A 23,562-nucleotide genomic window follows, 5' to 3' on the forward strand; every position below is an offset into this window, starting at 1 on the left:
TCAGCGTCAAATCAAGTCACCTGTTGCCTAAAACACAACATAAGGTGGCTGATCAAGTTAAAGCGAAACACCGACTGCTAGTTATTACCCTGTAAACATACGTAATTGGGCATAAGAACGAGTCTAACCAACCATAGCTACGCTAGTAGCTTTAGACTACGAAAATAAATAGCCTAAGAAGTGTGGGCTAAGCAGCATAAACTGGCCTACTAATTTCGTCTCTTATGCTCCTGGCGGACTTTTCTGGTACCTCGAGGCCAAGTTGGACCTGCACTATCAGCACGTGATTGATAACGATGACCGCTTGGACCTTGCGCCGCTAGCGTCCATGATGGTTGCTGGCTGGAGATTTTTATTTACTTGGATTGAGCTTAGAGCTTCTCTTAGTCTTTCTCCGAAACAACCTCGACATCATCGCAAAGCAACACCCCGAGCTTTCTTTCATCTCAGGGATGCGCTGTGAAGATGGCGGCCACCACAGTTAGAAAAGCGCCTTACAAGGACTTCCTGCAGCCAGCTCTGCATAGGAGATTCACATCAACAGCTACTGTTTTGCTCATTGTATCCTATCTTCAAGCCGTCCTCCTGGACAGTTGGTCTTCTTGTTAGTCGAAACACCCTATAATCTTGTACGCGCTTTGCTAACAACGATACTGTCTAGACTTCTGGTCTTGGTTCCCCATTGGCCCTACTGGCTTCCGAACTGCCTTCATTTTCACATGTGGCCTCGCGATCGTCGTACTCCGAATAGCAAACTACCACGTTGGCCTACGTACCACCGGCTCCGGCTTCCAGACCCTCCAAAGCACTGCCACGCAACTCAAGACGTACGAGACTTTATTTTGGTACGGCTTTTCAAGCTTGCTCTTCAGCCATGTGTTCCTCTGGTCAGTGGATCCTAAGGCAAACCTATCCTGGATCACCTACTTCCACGGAGACCGTGCGAGGCTCAACGAGAGACCGCTCTTCCTGCTGGCATACATGACTTCGTGTGCTATCACACAAACATTCAACCATTACCGACGTGATACCGATCGCCTGGTCCTCGGATTGTCAAAAGGCAAAAATGAGAAACAACCCGACGCGCTCAAGCTGGTCTACCAGGCAATCCCATACACCTTTAGCGATTCTGTCGCGGGCGCTGCCACTGCACTCCCCGTAGCATTAGTACTATACTACGCCATTTTGCGATCATTCATCTGGGGTTGGGCGCTCATGTTCTTGCGCATCTTCTACAATCTGCCAAAGACCAACATGCTCCCACCCAGCTGGCCAAGTGATCTTTGGCTTCTGTTCCGTTGTATGCATGCCGGAACCTTTATTCATTTGATTTGGAACATTGGTAACTTCGCTTTCTCTTCTTTCATGGTCAAGGCGCCCCTGAAGAACGGTAAGCCTCTTACCTCTGAGTCCAAGGATCCCAACAGCAGTCTTTTGAACGGTCTGAAGAGTAAGAAACTCTCTATCAAGGTAAGCCTGCACACAATAATCCAAATCCATAGTTTTTTTCTAACTTACTTAGGCGTTCGCCATGTGGGAGCTTGCATATATTGCCCAGGGCTTTGACACTCGCCGACAAGCTATTTACGAAGATATTGATCGCAAGGATGGGCCCATGTGGTCTCAGGTTTATGCCATCTGCTTGGACGTGGTCAAGTCAATCGAGACCAGAATCGACACCTATGGTAAAGCTCCCGATGTGCCTCCAGCTGCACCCACTGCGGAACCCAGACAACGGGTGTCTGCTCCTCTCCGGGACGACCCTATTTTCAACAGCCGAGCGGCGCCTAAGACGATGCGAAGCGAGGTTGAGAAACGGCTAAGCCAAGTCGCACGATCTCCTGGCGAGTCCCCTGCCTCGAAATTGAGCCCAATCGCCAAAAAGACATGGAAGGAAGCCAAGGATCGAGTCTTGTCCAAGGAACAGCAGGAACTTGTCGCTCCTGAGCACCTGAAAGGACAATTTGAACAGTGGGTCCTTCAATTGATGGAAGTTGACTCTATCGCCGCCCTGTTTCAACAACGCTTCCGAACCCAGTTTGCCGCCGCGGTGCTGGGAACGCCATATGCCGAACCTACACTTTGTATCAACGCGATTCACGTACTCCACCACCTCTCAGTGCACAGTTTGACAGAGGATCAGTTCGGTAATGTGCACAGAGATGTGCCCAGCATTATCCGAACTTTCACAGCCGTCATCAAGAAGCTAGAGGCTTTCCGTATCGAGTTCCCACTTCACTGGACTGACGTGTCATGCAAGAGAGTAAGCCCCGAGGTGGAAAAGGTTATGGATGCTTTGAAGGCTGCTTTGAAGCAAGTACTGGCCAGTTTCGAGCCTTATAGCAGCGATCTTAGGTTGACGCTGTCTGATATTCGCTTGGCTAAAGAGGCTTGTGCGGACGCAAAGAACTCCGAGATGGCACAAGTCCAATCATGAGTTGGGGGAAAGAGACGTATAAGGAAGGATAAGGGTTAGAGGGCGAGATAATGTATTATGATACCATTGTAACTATTTGTAGCAGGAGAAAAAGCCTATAATTAAACACTGCACAAGCTTCATAACATTGAAGTGTAATTAAAGTGACAGCGGGGCCGTGGGTAACTTTGATACTAGAACCGTGCAGTTACACCGTGCCCGTCTTGATAAGACACTGTTTCGTCAAGGGTCCTGGTCCTCCTAAATTGCATGGAACCTCTTCTGCTCGTCGTCGAACTTGGTTTGGTTGCGTCAATCAATCATCCAATGGTTCGCCCTTTGGACATTCGATTCGTCAACCCAACCCCCCTCTAACTACAAACTACAGTGACACCACCATTCACTGAAGTACCAGTCATTCGCTCACTCACTCACTCATTCACTCATTTAACAACTATCATTCCAACTTAATTCTCTTTACTTAGTCATGTCCCAGTATTTGTCCCTGTTATTCTGTTTAATATCGATTTCCAGTTCATAACAACCTTTGACTGCATCGCAGCACGCTCTGCAACTGTGACAGCCTTCTTGTCTATGAACTCGAAGTATGGCGTCTCCCGTGTCTCGCCGACGCCTTGTCGCCTCTATCATATATCGCACGCTCTACGCTCTTCTCTACGTCTGTCTTCTCGGACTTCTACTAGCTACTCCTGCCGATGCGATTCATCGCTCCTTTCAGAACCGACAGCTCTACAACATCTGGATTCTAATCGCCGCCTACGTCACTGCCGTCGTCGTCGTGTCCTTCGTCTTCATCACTCGTCTCTACATCAACAAGACCGATTTAGGATCGATACCGAAAGGTTGGGTGCCTATCGAAAAGGGTGATCTTCGTTCGACGGTTCACAAGGTTATCGGATTGGGTCTTGGTCGCAGTGCATCGATCGCATACGAATCGCGCCCTAGGCTTCAAACACAAGATACAGCCCCGGATGACGAAAATGTGGAAACAAGAGTCAAACTGGGTTTCGACGGTCCTGGAGGTCCGGCAGAGGAGTTAGTGGTGGTAATACCTCGTCGGAAACCAGTTTGGGGAGATATCGAACACCATGGCTGGTCATCGCCCAACGCGCTTGATCTACCCAATCTCGAATACTCGACTGTCTTTTCCGAGCTACCGAATCTTATCGAGGGCAAAGCTCTAACTCTTGCGCCTCCCGACCCAACCTCGCAGACGAATCCACCTCTACTTGATCCCGAAGCTGTAGCCCTTCTCCAACGAACCGCGAACATGAGCCTGCGCGACTACGTAGTCCACCTCGCAGAGTTAGGGGTACTCACGATGGATACAAACACTACAAAATTCCTGTCACACTACGAATACGCACGCTTCTCTAATCGACCTATTTCCAACGCCCAGTTCAAAGAGCTCATGCACCTTTTTGCTGAAATCCTACGCGCAATGGAGCCATTGGACCCCAATGTTCTTGATGACCAAACAGAAGCCTCATCGCCATCCACCAATGGCGACGATGATGCCAGAAGCGGCACTTCTCGTAGCAACTTGACGCCATCAGATGCCGCCAGTATCAGCAGCTCCGCTCGACGATTACAACGCCAACCATCAACAAACACCTGGAACGTGTATGAGACTGCTCCTAATAGTATAAGGAGCGGTACTACTGGAAGCGGGAGTTTGTCACGAAGGTATAGCAATATGAGTCTTGCTCAGAGTCAGCGCCGGTATCGAATGAGCCAGCCGTCAACCTCAAGTCTTCGATCTAAATCATCGGGTAGCTCAGGGTCTATAATACGGCTAGCCACACATCAAGACGCTACAGACCTGCCCTACGTGCTCAGTCTAAGAGACACGACTGCCAGTTACTAAACCAACTTGTTCTGGAGCTGCGCGCGACAAGGGCAGGTTACTTTACGTTTACGAATTTACGACTTAAAATAGAGACAGCGGAGTACTGACGGATGGACATTGTCTGGTTTCCTTAATTCTAATTAATTCAAGTATATACTTTTAAGATCAAATTAAATAAATATCCCGAAATTTCACGCCATATTCATGTTGTATTATAAGCTTCGCGCAATTGCCATGTTTTGCATTTGTTGATGTTGCAGTAGATAAGATAAGTACCCGTTCTAGAATGTCGCATGTGAAATTCTTCGGTAGAAGCCTCTCCACCAAACTTGAACATCACCAACTTCTATCAGCCGGCAGCCGCCGATCCTCCGTTCCTAGCTCGTCTCAAATCCAACTCTTGCAAACTCTCGTTCGATTTCAAGGCTTCGTAAATTCCGCTTTATACATATTACTTCACAGGATCAAAAGTCGCAATGGCTCCCGCACCACCTCCACCTCTGCCTGTCGCAGACAACTATGCCGCTCTCACAAACCGCATCTCACTCTCTATCGCCTCAAGGTCATCGATTCTAAAAAATATGGCCAGTAGCAGTACTTCTACACCTGTCCGACGCCGTGTTATTCCTGACGACAACGACGACGATCTCACACGCGGCACACAACCCAACACCGGAGTCGGCTATATCCCCGAGAAGAAAGACGTGCAAAAACCCGCAAACTCCAAGGAGGAAAGGATGCTGAGGGGTAGACTGGGCAAGGGTGCTGCAGGCAAGGCCAAGAAAAGGGTGGAAGAGAGCGAGAGTGAAGAAGAAATGGGAAGGAGTGCGCTGGGAAAGAGGAAGAGGCCGCGAAGACAGGTTGTCGAGCCTGAGCTTGAGCCGGAGATTGAGAATCAGGTGTTGCCTACAACGACGTCTGAAAGTGAAGGGAAGAATGGTAATGGAGCTGAGGTTGAAGAAGCAGATGTTGAAATGAAGCACGTCGCCCAGGAAGAGAGTGCGAATCCTGAGAAGACGGCAGACAAGAAGCGCAGGAGAAAGAACAAGAAGAAGCAAAAGACGGAGAATGCAGAGGCAGAGGCAGGGGTAACAGTATGAGAAGATTTACTAGTAATAAGATACCCAAATGCGATTCTTGACTCGTCATAGAATCGTGTTTTCTAGCCATTACTGTCACAACCGGCAAGCAATTGGTCAAATTACAAGAACCGTTACCTTGATTGAACTTCACATCAACTTATAATCACAACACGGTGCTATATCAACGGTGGTCATTAAGATTCAAAATATCCTACCCCATGATAACAGCCTTCCGATGGTATAATCCAGCACCAATCATGCAACTCCTCCCAAGAACACAATAACCGTCTCTCTCAATGTACCAAAATGAACCCATTCTGTGTCAGCGAGAGCCAAGAAAAAAGTCCACGGTGTCAAACTCAAACAGAATGCCTGCCATGGTATTGTAATGCGTCGCGCTGGTGATGAAGAAAGCCTCCCGTGACCGTCCTCTAGCCCATCCCATGCCCTATACTCCAAAGCAGGCTGCCTTTGCCATAGAATTGCAAATATGTGCGTGGCCTGGTGTGATGTCTGCGAAATGAATATCCATATATGAAATGTGTAGTATGTACGTGATGCGCCTCTGTTAAAGATAGCTGTTGTGTCCAGTTGAGATTTAAAAAGAAAAGGTTTCCCGGGTCAGCCGGTTTGATTATGTTGTATTTTCGTTTTCGTTTGGTGTATTTTACTGCATTCGCTTTCTCTTTCTGTCGTCATCTCCCCGAGGGTCCTCATCTTCGTCCGACCTCTCTGCAGTATCACTAGGATTGAGAATATGGGCCATGCTTCCGCGTCGAGTTGTGGGGGCGGAGTGGTCCTTCACTGACAGGTTCTTGTTCTCGCGACCAGCAGAGCCCCATGTCCATCCTCCAAAGGTGTCTGAACCTCCACTAACACCATTCACAAACGGGGGAGGAGGAGTAGTTGGACGCGAGTGGGGGTGTGCTTGAGATGCATTTTGTAGCGAATATGTTGACAAAGAATCCCTGATCCGTTGCTCTTCAGGAGCAGCTCGGCTAGGCGAAGGGGGCCAGGCACCTGATGGGGCGCCAGAAGCGAAAGGAGAGGGTGTTGGTTGCCAACCGTGGGCGCGAATGTCGGCAGCAGTGTGGCGGCGTGCTAAGCTACCAGGACCAGGAACAGTCTCGACGTTGGATAGAGGATGGGGTGCCGGGGGTGGAGGTGGGGGAGCTGTGCGCAATGGGGATGATTGAGTAGTGCTGCTGCCACTAATCGAGCCATACGGTCTCCGTGTGCCGGCTGACAGGTTGGAGGGAACTGGGGGCTTGTAGAAGTTCTGGCTGCGTGCCGAAGGAACACCTAGAGTAGGGCCCCGTCTGTGGTCATCTTGGGCGAGTTGTCTCGGAGATACTGGAGCATTCTCGACACCAGCAAAGTACTGTTGACGACCAGTATAAGGGGGCTCCTGTGGTGGCTCTTCGATCGTTCTGAGCACATCAACTTGCCTCTGGATCTCACCCTGCAAAGCAATCACTGGATCATTGTCAGATACTACCAACATCCTGCTAAAATAGTACATACCGTCACGGGAAATTGGGCTCTCGGCAGGAACAATGGACAACATGGTTCTAGAGAGCTCTTGGTTGAACTGGAGCAGACGGTTCATGGTCTCCATAGTTGCCTGGTTCTTAACGTGCATATAGTGAGCGGCCTCTTCACTCCTTTGTAGGCGGTTACTCAAATCAAAGAGCGTGTGCTCAATGTTGAGCAACCGGGCGTCAGCACTGTCTGGAGGAAGGGGGACTGGCTCTGCCGGAGTGCCCGGTTGCGATGTCACAGGCTTTGTATAATTGCTCTCGCGGTGCACAAGTGCATGTCTACTGGCTCGGCGCTTAATCTCGCGTAGGCCGACCAGATCGCCACGCTTGAAGTTGCCATTGCCGTGCTTAAACTCCCACAGAGTCGTATCGGGGTTTCCTGTGTGGAAAACATCGCGCTCTACTGCATGTTAGTTATCATGAAAATCTCAACATCTAAAGCTTTCTGACACGCACCCTTGTGAAAACCGTACATGTTGAGCTGTCGCACAAACGATGATATGTTGGTGTGCTTGAAGTATTGCCTAGAAGGCGTCAGTCGCCTACTAATCGACCAGTTTATAGTTGCTGTAAACGCACGATAGAACTTTTGAGAAGTCGGCCGAGGGCGACATAACGAAGCTTTCAGCGCTCGCAGACCAGGAAATCAAATGTTGGATATTAGGATCTTCCAGCATGCTAGCGTATTGTTAGCAAGACGCTGTAAAAGTTGTTGGCAGCGCGTTCTCACTTATAGAGCTTGTGAATAAAGGCTGTTTGCACGATCTTGGGCTGATGCACAGCAGCAGCCGCGGGCGGAGGCGCGGGCATGCTGTTAGAGTTGTTGACATTATTGCTCGTGACGTTGTTGTTATCGGGTGCGGGAGAGTTCTTGGGTCGATCGTTGGATTGGCCGTTGCCATTGGCCTCGGAGTCAGAGTTGTGGTTACCGTTAGACGATGGCGCAGGTGAGGTTATCTCCATCGGATCGCCGTTACTGGGAGGAGACATTTTGATCGTAGGAGTAGGTATGGGAATAATGCGGGCTCCCATTGACTGGTGACTATGGCTATGAGAGCGGGAGGTTGAGTGCGGAAAGGTGTCGGTCCTGACGGCCATGTGCGCTGTAGCCATGATGGTTAGTCGACAAAAAGGATCAGGTACAGACGAGGCCAGGGTCGGGTTCGATAATGCTTGCTCTTGAAGAAACAGAGTATGCAAGAAGAAACGAGCTGCAGACAAGAACGGGAGGAAACGGGGAGGTTAAAGGATGGAGTACATAGGTAGATAAATGAAGGCAAGGTCGAGTACGAAGGAAAGAAGGAGGAGGGTGAGCTCGAGCCTGATGGGGGTGTAGAGAACAAGTGGGTGTGTACTATGGCAAACTAAACTTTGAGACGACGACGAACGATGTGGGAAAGGAAGGAAAAGGAACAGAGACGGTATCGCGGGCGCGAGACGGTGGATCAGAAGCCGAGAGACACCGGGGGAGGGAGCGACATGATAGAGTCGGGATCGGGGGCCGGTCAAGGAAAGCGAAAGCAAAAGCGCAAGCGCAGGTGAAGGAAGTAACCCAACGTACAGTAAAGTTGATGTAATGCGATTTGATGCGATGCGATATGATGCGACACGATGCGAACCGTCTCGTACTGTACTGGACAATACCTGCTCTCTATGTGCAGAAATGAGCGGGTGGGACAATGGATGTCTTGCAGGATAACCTGAGCTGGGCTGTCCTGGCCTGACCTGGCCTGGTTGTAGCTGGCTGGTTCAAGCGGTTCCCGGTGCTGGTAGGCGAGCTGCGCAGTGTTGCTTCGCTTCAAGTATGGGGGGAAAAGGTGACAGAAGAGGAGGAGAGGCGAACGATGAACTGGGATGTGGTAATAGCACAGACAAGAGCGGCGATTTGCAGCTGGGCTGGCGCTGGCTCTGGCTGGTCCCGCCTGGTCGTTGGTTGGAGCAAAGCAAAACGACAAGCTCTCCAAACTAAAAAGCTCAAGCAAGTTAGGAAGAGGAAGGACTGTAATGCACTGTACGGTACAGTGTTGTACAGTACGGATACCTTAGTTCCCACGCAAAGCAAAGTTACAGTAGGTTAGCTTAACTTTAGCAGGTTGTCTTAGCTTGGGTTAGGTTTAGGCCACACCCTGGTTCAGATGGATGGTCGCTGCTGATCAGCCTCGCATAGGGGCTTTTTTCAGGGCTCTGGGTTTTCTAGAAGGCGGGGAGAGGAGGCGAGATTGCCAGCGACTCTATCTTGACACCTCGGCCAGGTGATAGGCTGCTCGGGCAAAAGGCAAAGCCAAAGCCAAAGGGCACGACACAACCAGTTGGCGCGCCAGAGTACGGTGACGATTGACGAAACAGCACAGATCCCTGGAAGTGTTCGCACAGCTCGGTGACTCCGCAAAGATCAAAGTTGCTTGTCTGATTAAGCGTCAAAGACCTCTTTTTAGCTAGGTTGACGTCCCAGCAGTGGACGAATCACTGCGGCCACTTGCACTGATGACAATGACACCAACCTCAACCTAAGAACAGGCGGGGAGAGCTCTGAGGGCGGCCGAACGAAGAAGGGCTCAGAGCGTCAGACAAAAGTCTCATGGACAGTGTGAAAGAAAGACGGGAATGTGCAGGACTTGTGAAAGTAGTTGTATATGCAAGAGGAAGCTAAGAACGGAAAGGCTTACTCTCTAGCCAGACCCAGGTAGCTGGTTGATGTTATGAGCGTGCACAATCCGGTCGAAGGCGTTTCAAGTAGGGATAGGAAGAGGGAGAGGGAGGGAGAATGGAAAATCAATCCTACATAATAACAGACAGCCTACTGACATTGAACCCAATTCATTTTTTTCTGGGACTGCAGGGAAACCGATATGATCATTATCAGACCCAAGCCCAAGAGCCAGGATTGGAAATTTGGGGACATGGCTCTCCCGAACAGTGTCATGGAACCCATGGAGATATGATGGGGATGGGGGAGGGACAGGCATGGGGTTTTGATTGACATTCATGGCTACCCACCGTCGTAGAGGAAATGGAGAGAAGCTGGTTGAGGTCCAATCGAATCGAAAAAGAAGTCCACTGACCACACCCACTCCAGTCTCTAACACCCACATTATTCATACGTACTGTAATTTGGTCCCATCAGACAGACCCCTACACTCACTCCCGACTTGCACGCCTGGAAATGAATGTCGAGCGGCTCTCAAAACAATTCTCCTGTTGCTTGATCATGCCATGCTGGGCTGAAACAACAACTGCCCATCACAGCAAAATACAGTTTGCCAAGATGTCACGCCTGCCAAAAGCAACAGTGCGTACGTGGATGGGTCTGGATCGATGCCTCATAATCCCATAGCCATCGTTGGAATGGAGTTCCAGTGCCCAGGCTGTAGGGACCCCTTCCGTAATATTGGCGTTACGACTAAGACTTTGACATGTCTACTGTACTTTGTAAGGCAGTATTAGTTAATAATGGAACAATAGAACCCACGATGTATAGCGCCGCCAAGACCAATCCGTCATTGCGCAGTCCTTGGTATTTTCTAGTGGTGGCTTCAGAGGCAGATCTGAGATCAAGAACCCGTCAACGAATTGTTCCAAAACGAACCGCACATGTTAAAAAAGGGCTTACACGAGGAAGGAAGGGGCCGGAACAATCAGCTTCCAATATTTTCCTTAGCGCCTTGCCGCATCTTCTCATAGTGTGGTGTCTAACGTAGGAACGCCGGGAGGCAAACTGCAATATGTGGCGCCCAGCCTCGATGGCCCGAAGATGGTGTCCCAATGGGTAACGAATGTAAACGATACAAGACAAGTAAAGAATGTAGAAGTACTGATTTGTTCCAGTATTCGACGGCCTGGGCCTTTTTCCGCCTCATCGTCACATCATCCAAGTGGACGGAGAGTGGGTAAAAATCCGTGCAGGAAGGTTGAAGTACAACACGGCCAAGATGGCTCCTATCAGAAGTTGGGAACTTCCGTGCCAGAACGCAATAATCTTTGGGGATGACAATAGAGAAAAGCCTCAACGTTTCTGCATATCGGCCGGATTTCCGGAACCTATCGATTTTGTCCGGTCATAAAGCCGGCGTTGCGAGATCGGAAAAGGTGCTTCATGATCGTTGTCATGACAAGAAACATGAGCTCTGATGGGTAACTAGTAGTTCCCCACAACGAACCAACTGTATCTCAAAGACACCAAATACTAGTTAGCATGTTGGCAATGCAGGCGCGCAGGTCACTGATACATAAAGTCCATGTTTATCGGGTATCATGAACCTGTAAAAGTCGCAATTACGGAAGACAAGGTGACATGTCTAGCATGTCAAGTCAATCCTTTGCTCGGACCCTCTCACTCTTCCTCAACTAACCGCAGTGCAGTAGAACCTAACTCTCAACATAGTCGGGACTCCGCTCATGGTACCACGACGAGTGTGAGGTTGCAGCACTTAGTACAACTGGTCTCCGGGATCGCGAGATAGTGAATCGGCAAGACAAGATGGCAGGCGGGCTCTAGCAGTTGCAGGGCAGGTAGCGGTTGGATGACTGAGGATGGATCTGGATCAACCTCGACGGGCCGGATAACCCTGGCTCAACAGGTCTCCCTGGCATGATGAACCCTTGTTAGACTGGGTACGGTTTCCGCAAATCGTGGCCGAATATTAGTTTGTGATGTTGATTGACCATGAAAGGGGCTCGTACATTACCCTATCGAATGTGACACATTGTTTGCACCTTAGGTAAAGGAAACATGAGCCGGCCGTGGCAGCCTGGGAATAATACTTTATGTTGTGGAGGGACAGGAAGGCCACGGCATGCATGTCCTTCTGACACGATAGTGACATGTTTTCCATTGCACTTGTCCTTATGGTTCCTGCTCTTTTTTTTTTTTTTTTTTTTTTTTTTTGCTCTGGAGGTAGTCTCCAGCTTGGCAGGCACGGTAGGTTGTCCATGTCGCAGCAGGTGCTCAAAGCACTCAATGCTTTCCTAGCTGGGCAGGAGATAACTGTGCTTTCTCATCCAGTGTTGGTTAACTAGACCGCTCCGTGCTCCGTGCTTTCCTCGACGCCCCATCGCCCGGTTCAAGCTCCGTAGTTCATTGTCCCGTGCCCTCGTGCCCCGTGCTTCCTTCCCGTTGTGCTTGCTTAGGTTCCTACTTGCCGCTAATCTCAACTTAATGCAATCGTTTAACGGGTTCAGTTTTTATCTCCACTGCTCGTGATTCCTGGGTAACTGTCTCTATCTACCCTGAATGAGTAGCAGTTCAGGATACGACACTCAGCGTATCAGCGCTATAGAGCATCTTGAAATTGATACTAGACGTTGACTGTCGATTCAAGAATGGAGAGTCAGAAAGTACTAACCCGCTACGGGAAGCCTTTGGAGTTTATGCAATTCGTCAGCCACTTTAAATATCCGTCTGGTCAAGGGTTTTAGTTCTGTCCGCTAGTCGGACCTTGGCAATGGCGTCCTTTCGGACAGCTTCCCCTAGCCAAGGACCAGGCTCAAAGGAAACCACACCAAATCAAGGGATTCAAGCGAGCCCCAAGACTTTGTCAACGGCCGAAAAACACCATTATCCTCGACTCTGCTATTACGCTTGACCCGAAAAAGAATGAGCATTTGAACTATCCTTGGAAGTTCCTCTGGCTCCTTGAGAGTTCTTTGTATATGCTTGACTGGCTCTCGTCATCTGTCATTGCCTACCGAATCCAAGATCAATACCTTCATTCGACTCTCTTCGATGCTCAATGGGCCACCAACGCTAAATTGCCTGTCAATAAGACTGAGGAGTATCAGTGGCCGTCTAAGCTAAGCACATGGCTTCCCCCGCAATAGACGACATAGATTGCTGATCATCATCAATGGTAAAGCACAACAAACCAGTGATGTACAAGGTACGGAGACGCGATGACTCGCTCAGTCTTATTGCTACTGCATATCCGTCAGTACCGAAAGCATTCCCACGGTAGTTCCATAATCCCTGGCTCCGGTTATGACGAGAACCAACAGCCAAAGACGCCATTTCTCAGTCGACGATTCAGCCTTGAGGGGTGAGCAGACAAACAAGCGGAACTCAAATCGCAACAGATGGAGCTGGCAGTGATCTTATCCAAGGAGGCTACTTGCTTTGCGTTCAGGCACATATTGAATCTTACAGGGTGTTTGTTGGCGTTTCACATCTATGTGAGACATTTCTCAACATGGTTTTACTAATCGGCAGCCATTTCACTATTCATCTAAAACACTGGCATCGTAGACAACAGGTCTACAGACCTGTCTGCAACAACCACTCGAGCTGAACAGACGCCATGGTAGCCTGCTCTTGACTCATGTAGATGGCATGAATCCCTGTTAGACAAATTTATTGACTCTGATCGCCCAGTCTGCACCGGTACTTCTCAGCATCTGCCTTAACATCGAGCGTCAAGTTCGGGGAATCAGCAGTTCAACGTTCACCTAGCCGTTTCCGAAGTTGCATGAAATCAATACAATTTAAAGCGTTCCATAACAGGGCCGCGGCGCGTGTAACTTGGGGAAAGTCTATCAAATGGCAGCACTATTGAATTATATTTCTCTATTTTGGAACCACAGGCCCACGTACTGGCAAACCACAAACTAGAACGAGACTTTAAAATTTTAAGTTTTGACGCCAGCTCGCCACCAATTTCAGTCAGGAAAGTCACTAGCCCACCCACAAACCGGACACAGACTAACAGACAATGAAGGATACTTGCAGAGTGATGCCAAGCTTCGGACCGATCAGTTAGCTCTATTCGTAATTCGATGCATCTTCAAGATGCAGATCCCCTGTACTAAACAAACTAGGTATTGAGGGTTCATCATAAGACCGACCAAGTTTGCAATTCGAAAATAACAGCGCAGCAAATTCTCAAGTCGTGTGACACAAACAGTTTCTATTGCTCCTTTTTCGAGCGGCGTGATGTTGGAGCCCAGTACGGACAGGCGGGAGCTCGATCAATAGACTTTCGCAAGGACATATGTCTTTCTTTGAGCTGGGTAAGTTGAATCGTATTTAGCTCGATTCTACGCCCAGACTACGGACGTCCCCGTTGACTATTTTGAGTCGCACGTTCACTTTCATGCGCTCATCAATATGTGTGATACTCGAGACGTCTCAGCTGGAATCACTCATGAGAGAAAAAAAAAAGCAAAGAGTCTGCCACTTTCCCCGGTCCGTCAGATCGTCCCGTCCCCTGGTGTAAGATCTGAACGTGTCGAGCTAATCTAGGTATCTATGATGACTACCAGTGCTTTGTGGCGGCCCCTGAAAGCCCTGAACTACATGACACGACTCATGACACGGTTAACGTTTTCCCATAATGCATGAATACTAATCGCATCTTATCTTGTCATGTCTCAACTCATCTAAGTAGATCCTCTGTCCAAAATAGGATGAGAACAATAAAAGGGGAGAGGGCTGAAACAGGGATATGCTTCCCAACCCGATGCAATGGATGGATGGATAGACGGCAGGCAGTCAAGGCGGTGCACGTCACTCCTTGCACAGTACAAAAATGCACAGCAGAGAGTGCGTGAGCGCTAACAAGTTCTGTGTCTATCGAAGTGTTCGAGAACGCTCTGATGGATAGTGTCGGTTGTCCCGGGGGCATTTACTATGGCATTTTGGTACCTGAACCTCTCCGCTCTCGACTGCAGACTTGGCTGATATGGGCTGTACCTCCGATCTGACCCTCTCAGTCGGTATTAACTCAACGTTTTTGGTTGGGCGCCTCCGGCCGAGAACCTTTCAAGATTTCTCCATGTCCGATCGCGAAGCCGTTTTTCTCGGCTTTTGCTCAGGAACTGCATTTATCCTCTATCGTCTACTACAGAGTACGAGGCTAGCTCTTTCCTAAGCATTCGGCAGTTGAATTTTTTCCTTCTCTAAGGACACCTACAAACCTAATACACATGCTAAGTACCTACATTGGTCACTCAAATCGCCGAGACACTATCGTTTGATATTGAACCCATGCGCAACCAACGATGTTACTCTATCCCATGGCGCCACGCCCTCGTTCAACAGAAAATCTCTGTTTGCGCCTAAATTCCTTCTCTTAGGAATTCCATTCTTCTTCTTGAACCGGGCCGACAGTAAGCCACCGTTATGTGTATGTTGCCAGGGCCAGGGTAACTTCCATACATATTCCGGAAAACACAATATTTAGAGGGCATCATGATCGACGTTGCCTTTCCGGATATACTTGCCGGTTGTATCATTGGCCTGAACAAGGATTGAGAAAATTTTTGATACATTTTAATAGGCAACAGTTAACGAGGGTATCCTTGCGATGAAGAAAAAACTTTGCACTTCTTGGCTGTTGTCTTTGCTTTCAGTGAGTGATAAACTATTCTCTCGCCAACAAGCCGAAAGAGGTAACTTTTAGTCATGAAAGTATGAGTGTTGCGATTTGGCCAAGCCATACAACTCTGAGTCGTGCGACTAAGCGCCAGGTTCATTATTGAATCAGGTTTTGACTGACAGACACGGTAGTATGCTTTACTATGTAAAACCCCCTGTTACCAGCTTTCAAGGGGTGTATCATCTATTATCAATACAGATCATGATAGACGTAGCAATGTGAATAGAAATACGCAAGTCATAGTCAGAGCTTGGTGAAAGAAGTGTACGCTCTAACATACTATGGCTAGTCTAACCTACAGAGTACCTATCATGAGTCCTGGGCGTAGTATACCAGGACACATAAAAACACGCTCGTACTGCAATTCTCCTGTTGTAAAGCGCAATCATGGCTTGTATAATAACAATTAGCTAGGTCAAAAGTTTGATATATAATTTAACTAGACGGAATAGATTATCACATCACAAACCCCTTCAAAGCTTCACTTGAGAACTTTCCGTAATATACTGTGGCATACATTATTGTTCCTAACACTCGTCAAGACAGGCAAAAGACTATACTCCTACAATGCTAGATGTATCCCAAACCATTTTACAGTACGAACTTTCGACTTGTTAATAGTCCCCTAAAAGTCATCGTCTCCCAGCCCTTCCATTCGCTTCTCTCCAACTTCACGAATCTTGCCTCCCAGAATTGTTCTTCCATACCGCTCTGCCACCTTGGTAGCAGCCTCTATCATGCGTCCTGTGCGATCCCGCATCAGCTGCACCATCTCAAGCGCGCGCATACCTCGTTCTTCGCCCTCACGACACTCAACCGCCAGGAGTTTCAGTAATGTCTTGTCGATCTCGATCTCAAGACGTGAAAGTTGCGAACGCTGGCTGTGGCTGCCTGAAGTAGCCTCAACGAGGTCTCGGAGCTGAGCAGCCTTGACGCCGTGGAGCATGAATTCCTGCTCAAGCTTACGTGTCTCTGATGATCCGTCCTCGTCCTCGTCCTTGTCGTCGTCTCCGTCACCCATATCGAGATCCTCAGATCCTTCCCTAGTCTTACGCTTCGATGGCTTAGGGGCGGATGATATGGGAACAGAGAAGTCAAACTCAGAAAGGAGGGGACGAGGGAAGTATGGGTATTGATCGCCTCCTTTGAGAATGATACAGTGGAACTTGTTATCAGCCACTGCAATAGGGAAGTATGACTCGTTCTTGCGTCCTGACGCCAGACGGTCCATCAATTTGGTGTCCAGGAGAGGCACCCATGATGCCCTTGATGGCTGTCGCCAGTGAAGGAGTGTGAGGAGAGTTCCCGTTGAGTCATAAATACAAGGATCCTAAACGTTGCAAGTCAGTGATCGTAATTCTAGGTTATCCGTTCCCAAACAAAACTTACACCGTTGTCTGAGAAGAATACACTCTTGAGCGTGGCACCCTCGGGAAGAGCTACAGTATCCTCATTCTGGCAAATCTCATCCCGCTTGACATTCTCGATAGTGTACAGGAGACGGGTGTTGCCATCTGCGCCCATAGGCCCGTTGCCCATGGTTATAACATAATCCCTCCAGCTAGCACACGTCACCATCGGTGTGCTCTTTGGTCGATAGACACGATACGGTATGCCAAACAGAGTGAAAACTCGTACATAGTTGGCACTGGTTGTAACAGTGATGAAAGATTCACTCAACGACATAGCTGTCACGGCTTCTCCCCGCGGCAGCTCGGTACGCCAGTCAGATCGCTGTGTCCATGTTTCGTGTGGTCGGTAGAAAATGACTGCAGGGGCATCATCCTTGGGTGGGCATGAGAAGAGAGTACCGTGCTCGGTCAAACAGGCCTTGTCGTAAAGAAACGTGTCTGTGAAGTGAAAATCTCGGTGAAATTCATGATCATAGAACTCAACGGTAACGGTGTGATGTCCGTCCTGGTCGACCGTCCAAACAAAGCCAATCAAGTTGAGGCAGAGATATTTGCGGTTCCCTCGCCATGGAGTTGAGCCTGGTTGGAAAGATTCGTGGTATTGCGGCTCGAGCAGATGACGGCGTTTATTCGCAAGACCAAAACCGTCGTCATCATCCCGACCTCGTTTCTGGCCCAATCCTGTAGTGTATCCAGCACCGTCGTCGTCCTCCACAAAGTCATCATCGCCATATCCCTCACCGCCTTCAAGGAACGAGTCGAGACTTCCTAGGGAGTCCCTTCTCGGTCTTGTCGGTAGACCATGTTGTTTCTGCCCGTTCTGGGGAGGCGGTCTTCTGTTTGCGGAGGTCTCAGCAAGGGGGTCGTGGATGAAGGGTGCTGGTTGTGTGTTGAGCTTGAGTAGGGGCGAGAACTGGTCTGTGAGGAAGTCGGGGTAGATATAGACCTCGCCATCGGTAGTTGTGAACGAGAGGATATTCTTAGTAGGGTGCCAAGACAGGTCGATGACATTGGAGTAGTCGTATCTCGCAATGACGGACTGTGTTCTCGTCTCCCAAATTAACACTTTGTTATCCTTACTTGCCGATGCCAGCATTGCACCATTGGGTGACCAAGCCAAAGCGGTGATGTCAGACAAATGCCCGTTGGCAAATGTTCTTTGCTTTTCCCAGTCATTTTTGGATATGACCTGGATGTCCCGCATAGGAGTCGGTACGGCGAATGCCCGGCCATCTGGGTGCCAGGCCACGCATGTCGACTTCTCGCTCTCTGAATCCACAGCACCAATGACACCATCCACCTTTCGGATCAGCTCTGGTCCCTCAGAAGTCAAGGAATAGATGTATACGATGCCATCGGTGCCAGAAAGCGCAACCAATCGCCCCTGGGGGTCAAAGCTAACGTTTCGTACAGCACGTGCATGCTCCCGCAGATACTTGACTTGTGAAACATCTTTTGTGTTGACAATCTTAACGCTCAACTCATCACTCGCAACAGCACACCATTGGTGATCAGCTGTCAAAGCAACATCGCGGATCGGCAGCGTTGTTCGTGTGAGGAAGCGCTCAAAGGTGTTTGTTTCGAGGGAGTATAAGCTAACAGTGCCGTCTTCAGATCCAACAATGAAGAATTGGTCTCCCGCAGCAACTGTCATGTTCTGTTCCTGACAATCATCGATATTGATCGGTTCTCCATCGGAACCTGTCTTGTAAAGACGGATTGTGTTATTCGAGCCGACGGTAACTAGGCGACTACCATCGGGAGTATATGCACAGCGAGTAGTTCCTTGTGTATGGGCGGGTCGAGGCCGTGGCTTGGGGGCAATTGTTGAATCCATGATCGTTGTCGTAATTCTGATCGAAGGTGTATACAAATTAACAACCTCAAAAAAGAGCGATGATGGGTGATGGATAGTTGGTTTAGAAGTGGGACATTGGTCTGGGTTACGTTTCTCGGGAGACGCGTTTGAGCGCGTCGCAATTAAAGTCGCGGAAAGACCCCGCGATTCGTTGCTCAGGGCAAGAAAGGAAAGACGTTACAGGGGAAGGCTCCATTAAAATTCAACTCCCACCTTAACATCTCCAACTCTTTAATGACTGCCTAACCTAGATCACCTACGAAGTGATATTTTACAAGTGTCCAAATACTACACATACTTATTATATCTTCAACTTATAAGGTCAAATTCAAGCTCACATAATCATGCAGTCTGCAGATCGTGACCACTTCTTCGAGACAGAGTATGTATAACAATAAATCAACGGCATTTCCCTACTAACATAACTCGAAGTGCTGTCCAAGCTCAGCGTCAACGAAAGGCCGCAAAGGCTGACAACAAGAATGGCGAGCCTATTTTCATGAAGTCCAAAGTACTTGCTGTCGTTCCAGATCCAGCCTCACCTCTCAATTCTGTATTTATTGCCGAGTCTGCCGGCGCTGTCCGTCGGATCAACCTTGAAGTAGGACTGTGAACCCTTAAAGTCCAACAAACTGCTAACTTCCTGTAGACATTAGAGTCCAAAACAACATACCGCGGGCCAAGAGCTCCAGTCACTTGTCTTGCTGTGGGAGGCAAAGATAGTCAAACAGTATTTGCAGGCTCGTGGGACAAGGACATCTGGTCATGGGATATTGAGACTGGACAGCCTGGCCGTAAGTTCAGCGGCCACTCGGACTTCATAAAGACTGTTATTTGTGCTACCATCTCCGGTAAACACATTCTCATCAGCGGAGGCGCCGACAAGAAGATGTTTGTTTGGGACATCGAGTCAGGTAAACGACTGCATACCTTGCAAGATCCCACCACGACGATGCTTGCCGTTCAACACATCGCTATCGACCCTGTTCTCAGCGATTCAACCAGTGTTGTCTTTGCCAGTGCTAGCAGCGATCCCCACATCAGAAGGTGGAAGATTACCCTGGACAGTTACGAGCAGCTTCCCGAGTCATTCTCCGACCGCCCCGATGCTGAGCGACTCACTATTCAGGAGCACGAAACCAGCATCTACCGGCTTTTCTACGATCAATCAAGTGAAGACGTGGATCTTTGGACGGCGAGTGCCGATGGAACTGCGAAATGCTTGGCGCGTTCCAGAAACTTTGTCGCTGATGATTCGTTCGAGCATGGCGACTATGTACGAGGCGTTCTTGCAACAGACCAGTGGGCTATCACGGCTGGTCGCAACGAGGATGTTAAGGTTTGGGATCGCTCATCTGGCAAGCTGTACTGTACATTGATTGGTCACTATGAAGAGGTGACCGATATCGTCATGCTACAAGACTCTGCTGGTACTCCCCGCAAGGTATGCAGTGTGGGCATTGATGGAACTGTTCGAACATGGCCACTTGGCAAGTCTGAGCTTGATGAAGTAGTGGTCAAGATCCAGAAAGCTGCCGAGCCCAAAGAGAAGGAAGAAGAGAAGAGCGGAAACCTCTTGACGGCTGAGGAAGAGGCTGAGCTGGCAGAACTCATGGACGACTAGGACCCAACATCATAGAACTGATCGAAATATCTCGACCATTTCAGAACAACATGAAGCCACCCACCTGTCCCACAATTTGCTAGTTGCCCCTAGCAATTGATGCACTTGCTATGTTGTACCGGTGTTTCACGGAAGTTCAGCTCGAGTTTGCTTACGACACATGGAGCGGATAGATGCGTCTCCGCCCGTGTGACTAAACCAAGTCGCCCCTTTGAGACAGGTCACCTAGAATATAGGCTATGTTTCAGTCCTCAGAAAGAAAGGTGCTTAAACACGAATATGGCCGAGCCACATGGGTTACTGATTTGACACCATACTTCCCCTATCCTACGTAGAAAGAGCGACGTCAGCCAATCTTCCATCTACTTGCATCCATCACGCCGACAGTACTCTGTACACCTCCCACATACCGACATAAAGCACCTATCGACGCTACTCAAAAGAGTCTATCTGAATTGAGAAGAAACATCCATGCATTGTCTAGAGCAAATTGACTGGCGTTCTCTGAACAATGGCATACAATCCTACTGCAAGGGACGTCAGGAAATCGACGAGCCGGACATCGATCACTTGTCGCAAATGATAGGATCTGACATGTAGGGTAACGTACCCCGGTTACGACGTGAATTCGAAATGCTTGCTTCTGGCCCAGCTTGGCGTATCCAAGAAACAAACAATTATGTTTTGCTTTTTCGCGCTCCATCCTAGAGTCATGGAGATTGTACGGCAGTCGTTACCAGGATCTGAGCCGTACTCTGCCGGCGTAACGAGAAATATCGCTTCCCCTGAGAATGCTTGTTGTAGAGCTGATCCTCATAGAACCTTGCTTGGTAGCACTAATTCCCCTTGTTCTAAACAAATGATGGGACAACAGAAGAAATTACAAATGATCGACTGGCACTTCAAGTTGTGGTAGCGCGGATTCTCGAGTTGAGCTGAAATTTTGGGCTTGCGTAACCGTGAAGTCGTACAATTAATCAAACATGAAGGTTATGAATCACTCTCTGTCTTGAGCTTCGAGACTATTGTTCATGATACAGGCAACTTCTGACCTCGAGCTTTGATAAACGACACTCAATTTGTGACTGATCAATAAAGCTGACAATTGATGAATCGTTTTCGACCTGTAACACCCGAGCTGACCTGCATATCATGCGCTCGTTCTGTGAGATGTATTGCAAATCCAATGTGTCGGGTCTGAGCTGCAAGACTTCCCCCCTGTTCGCGCCAGTGACCGGTTGGGCCACTCTTGAAGATTGCAAGTCAATTAGACTAGACCTAGTGTATGAACGGATAACCGTCTCTCCGTCTCTCGAACAACCTGGACCCTGCGCGGTGACGATTACTTCCAAGTGGATCGGTTCTTGTCCGCAAATCCATCACAATTCTCATCAGTTGAGAATTATGGAATGAGAGAAAAAAGAGAAATATTCGTAAGCTGATCGTGCAGTGGTTCGAGGGAAGTGGGGGTACTCTCTTGGCTTCATTCAGTATCGTTTGCGAGCATATTGGACAACCACTTCTTTATCGCTTTGTATATCCGGCCGGATAGATCTATCGCGAATAAGTGAACCTGAAACAGTGGTTTTGCGGCGCGAGTCATATGGCACAACACCTGAGTCCTTTCTATGTGCGCCAGCGTACGACATGTTATGCTGCAGTAGTTCGCAGTCCCGCCGTATGCGACAATTCTTTCTTGTGAAATAGGATAGGGGCGCCATTGGAAACTGTACTTCCACTCGCAAGTTCCACACTGGTACCTAAGTCTTAAGAAGACGTATTGGGAGACAGTCATGGTCTGGTGTTGCTGATGAAGGCGTGGCGGCGTTCTATAACTTGCCATTAAACCATTATAAGGTTGTTTGCTTCTCTTCACAGAAGTCTTGCCAGCCGCACCACTCGTTGACTCGCTGGCAGAGAAGGGGCTAAGCAAGCTCAACGAGTAGCTACTATGTAATAATGACCATTGAGGACGAGCAATTGCCGCGCTGTGCGAAGTGGATTGAAACTGACGTTTAGGGCCAGCCATCTAGCGAGATCTAGCCAGAAAACCGAGACATGCGATTGATTTAGACATCGTTGCAAGGCTTAGTTGGACCAGTCAGATAGCTCGCAACGTGAAATCTGCGGCGTCCTGTAGATGTCAACTGTGTTGGTGGCGCCTTCAAAATCCTGACACAGAAGCTTGACGGGGCCCGCTTTGCATATTGATCGACATTGGGCATGGATAGAGAGCAATCAGCTATAGTTTCCAGAATTTGTGGCTAAAATAGAAATCGAAGCCCTGCTGCTATGTTGATAGACGTGGGGAGTGATCGACAATGATTAGAGCGGCCCGAAAAGGGCTGAGGCCTCAAGATGCCATTATAAACAAAACGAGGCTTGGAAACAATCTCCACGTTTGACTTTCTTTTTCCTTAGCTCGAGGACGGATTGAAGTGTCGAGGTAGGTGGAAAAAGCAAACATTGTATTTGGTTTGTTGTGCAACAGCTGATAACTCGTTGTGCACGATTTGTGTAGCTGCACTCGAGTAACCAGTTGATGCTGGTCAAGGTAAAGGATTTGCGCAAAAGTCGGTATGTTTGACGAGGGAGCCCGCACTTTGTACTCCGTACGTCCCATACAGATGCATGTGGTGCAAGACTGAGGTACGACAATTCTCAATTTTGGTGTTTCAATTAGGTCAATGTTTCTTTCGGCCAAGCTTGGCCCATGCCATGTGCAAGTGGATGAAATTCGCCGAGATTTGATCTGTATCGGTAAGGTACGAATAGACATTTATCAGTCCTTCTCAGAGCAACGGCAACAAAATACCTGTATTGTATTTGGGTTGAGGCCTTCACAAAGAGCTACTACGTCTCAGCTATGACCCGGAACGGATCCTTCCAGGGATAGCCCAGACGTAAGCCCCTGTGTCTGTGGGACCAGGCCGTCAGTTGCATCATGGAGCAGTCCGGGTACAGGGGTGCCCCGATCCCTGTGATCGTCGTTGCAAACAAACCACAATAGTTTCTAGTTTCAGTTCTGGTGTACTGCCATTGGTGTTTGTGTTTGTGTTTGTGCCACCTATGCTGGGCGCCCGTTTCTTCTTCTTCTCTCGCTTGCTATACAGTACGCGCTGGAGATGAGGCGCTGACGGGAGTGTTGCTGCAAGTCCCCGATAGTCTGGTTCCATGCTCAAAGCTGCATGGACAACCATCCCCGATCATTCAGTTTAGCTGGCTGGGATTCCGGCTTGAGGGAATGAGAGAAAGCTTGGGCCGACTCTCATATCCATTTCAGTATTGTTCTTTTTAGCTCCGAATAAAAACCTAAATAAACCAATAAAGACTTTGCGACTTCAATAGACTGTCGGGCTAGATGGGGTTATGGAGACCCAACAGAATTAAAAG

The 23,562-nt window shown here is 48.8% G+C and overlaps 7 protein-coding genes across 7 annotated transcripts; 4 read left to right on the top strand and 3 right to left on the bottom strand.

The window, feature by feature from the left end:
• The first annotated feature begins 159 nt into the window (after positions 1–159).
• Positions 160–2,590, top strand: EDB82DRAFT_517338 (nucleoporin protein Ndc1-Nup). The gene is made up of 3 exons (XM_025725257.2): positions 160–604; positions 662–1,470; positions 1,523–2,590. Exons 1-3 carry the CDS (start codon positions 466–468, stop codon positions 2,435–2,437), a joined length of 1,863 nt encoding a protein of 620 aa, XP_025593873.1. The 5' UTR covers positions 160–465; the 3' UTR covers positions 2,438–2,590.
• Positions 2,591–2,726: 136 nt separating this feature from the next.
• On the top strand, positions 2,727–4,496 carry EDB82DRAFT_517340 (uncharacterized protein). Its single transcript, XM_025725258.2, has one exon. The coding sequence runs from the start codon at positions 3,024–3,026 to the stop codon at positions 4,302–4,304; it is 1,281 nt and encodes a 426-aa protein (XP_025593874.1). The 5' UTR covers positions 2,727–3,023; the 3' UTR covers positions 4,305–4,496.
• A 103-nt stretch (positions 4,497–4,599) lies between these two features.
• EDB82DRAFT_517341 (uncharacterized protein) lies at positions 4,600–5,512 on the top strand. Its single transcript, XM_025725259.2, has one exon. It carries the CDS (start codon positions 4,763–4,765, stop codon positions 5,384–5,386), a length of 624 nt encoding a protein of 207 aa, XP_025593875.1. The 5' UTR covers positions 4,600–4,762; the 3' UTR covers positions 5,387–5,512.
• Positions 5,513–5,710: 198 nt separating this feature from the next.
• On the bottom strand, positions 5,711–8,367 carry EDB82DRAFT_348849 (HSF-type DNA-binding-domain-containing protein). The gene is made up of 4 exons (XM_065607528.1): positions 7,640–8,367; positions 7,489–7,587; positions 7,366–7,433; positions 5,711–7,309 (listed from the first exon to the last, which is right to left on the bottom strand). Exons 1-4 carry the CDS (start codon positions 8,020–8,022, stop codon positions 6,036–6,038), a joined length of 1,824 nt encoding a protein of 607 aa, XP_065463535.1. The 5' UTR covers positions 8,023–8,367; the 3' UTR covers positions 5,711–6,035.
• Positions 8,368–15,689: 7,322 nt separating this feature from the next.
• On the bottom strand, positions 15,690–18,657 carry EDB82DRAFT_517354 (WD40-repeat-containing domain protein). Its single transcript, XM_025725261.2, has 2 exons — positions 16,665–18,657; positions 15,690–16,605 (listed from the first exon to the last, which is right to left on the bottom strand). Exons 1-2 carry the CDS (start codon positions 18,522–18,524, stop codon positions 15,901–15,903), a joined length of 2,565 nt encoding a protein of 854 aa, XP_025593877.1. The 5' UTR covers positions 18,525–18,657; the 3' UTR covers positions 15,690–15,900.
• A 101-nt stretch (positions 18,658–18,758) lies between these two features.
• On the top strand, positions 18,759–20,387 carry EDB82DRAFT_349078 (WD40-repeat-containing domain protein). Its single transcript, XM_025725262.2, has 3 exons — positions 18,759–18,927; positions 18,978–19,146; positions 19,195–20,387. Exons 1-3 carry the CDS (start codon positions 18,890–18,892, stop codon positions 20,167–20,169), a joined length of 1,182 nt encoding a protein of 393 aa, XP_025593878.1. The 5' UTR covers positions 18,759–18,889; the 3' UTR covers positions 20,170–20,387.
• Positions 20,388–21,617: 1,230 nt separating this feature from the next.
• On the bottom strand, positions 21,618–22,360 carry EDB82DRAFT_349081 (uncharacterized protein). The gene has a single exon (XM_065607529.1). The coding sequence runs from the start codon at positions 22,196–22,198 to the stop codon at positions 21,653–21,655; it is 546 nt and encodes a 181-aa protein (XP_065463536.1). The 5' UTR covers positions 22,199–22,360; the 3' UTR covers positions 21,618–21,652.
• Between the last annotated feature and the right edge of the window lie 1,202 nt (positions 22,361–23,562).

The sequence above is a fragment of the Fusarium venenatum genome (assembly GCF_020744135.1).
Source record: "Fusarium venenatum strain MPI-CAGE-CH-0201 chromosome Unknown EDB82scaffold_4, whole genome shotgun sequence".
NCBI classification, from domain to species: domain Eukaryota; kingdom Fungi; phylum Ascomycota; class Sordariomycetes; order Hypocreales; family Nectriaceae; genus Fusarium; species Fusarium venenatum.

What these genes read in the sequence shown, in the direction of transcription:
- EDB82DRAFT_348849 (XM_065607528.1), bottom strand. Translation starts at nt 8,022, where the DNA reads ATGGCTACAGCGCACATGGCCGTCAGGACCGACACCTTTCCGCACTCA. An exon ending in TTTATTCACAAGCTCTATAA is followed by an intron (nt 7,588 to 7,639) that starts GTGAGAACGCGC and finishes ACAATACGCTAG; the next exon opens with CATGCTGGAAGATCCTAATA. An exon ending in CATGTACGGTTTTCACAAGG is followed by an intron (nt 7,310 to 7,365) that starts GTGCGTGTCAGA and finishes AACATGCAGTAG; the next exon opens with AGCGCGATGTTTTCCACACA.
- EDB82DRAFT_517354 (XM_025725261.2), bottom strand. Translation starts at nt 18,524, where the DNA reads ATGGATTCAACAATTGCCCCCAAGCCACGGCCTCGACCCGCCCATACA. An exon ending in TATTCTTCTCAGACAACGGT is followed by an intron (nt 16,606 to 16,664) that starts GTAAGTTTTGTT and finishes TGCAACGTTTAG; the next exon opens with GATCCTTGTATTTATGACTC.
- EDB82DRAFT_517338 (XM_025725257.2), top strand. Translation starts at nt 466, where the DNA reads ATGGCGGCCACCACAGTTAGAAAAGCGCCTTACAAGGACTTCCTGCAG. An exon ending in CCTGGACAGTTGGTCTTCTT is followed by an intron (nt 605 to 661) that starts GTTAGTCGAAAC and finishes GATACTGTCTAG; the next exon opens with ACTTCTGGTCTTGGTTCCCC. An exon ending in GTAAGAAACTCTCTATCAAG is followed by an intron (nt 1,471 to 1,522) that starts GTAAGCCTGCAC and finishes TAACTTACTTAG; the next exon opens with GCGTTCGCCATGTGGGAGCT.
- EDB82DRAFT_517340 (XM_025725258.2), top strand. Translation starts at nt 3,024, where the DNA reads ATGGCGTCTCCCGTGTCTCGCCGACGCCTTGTCGCCTCTATCATATAT.
- EDB82DRAFT_349081 (XM_065607529.1), bottom strand. Translation starts at nt 22,198, where the DNA reads ATGGCTGGCCCTAAACGTCAGTTTCAATCCACTTCGCACAGCGCGGCA.
- EDB82DRAFT_517341 (XM_025725259.2), top strand. Translation starts at nt 4,763, where the DNA reads ATGGCTCCCGCACCACCTCCACCTCTGCCTGTCGCAGACAACTATGCC.
- EDB82DRAFT_349078 (XM_025725262.2), top strand. Translation starts at nt 18,890, where the DNA reads ATGCAGTCTGCAGATCGTGACCACTTCTTCGAGACAGA. An exon ending in GACCACTTCTTCGAGACAGA is followed by an intron (nt 18,928 to 18,977) that starts GTATGTATAACA and finishes CATAACTCGAAG; the next exon opens with TGCTGTCCAAGCTCAGCGTC. An exon ending in TCCGTCGGATCAACCTTGAA is followed by an intron (nt 19,147 to 19,194) that starts GTAGGACTGTGA and finishes AACTTCCTGTAG; the next exon opens with ACATTAGAGTCCAAAACAAC.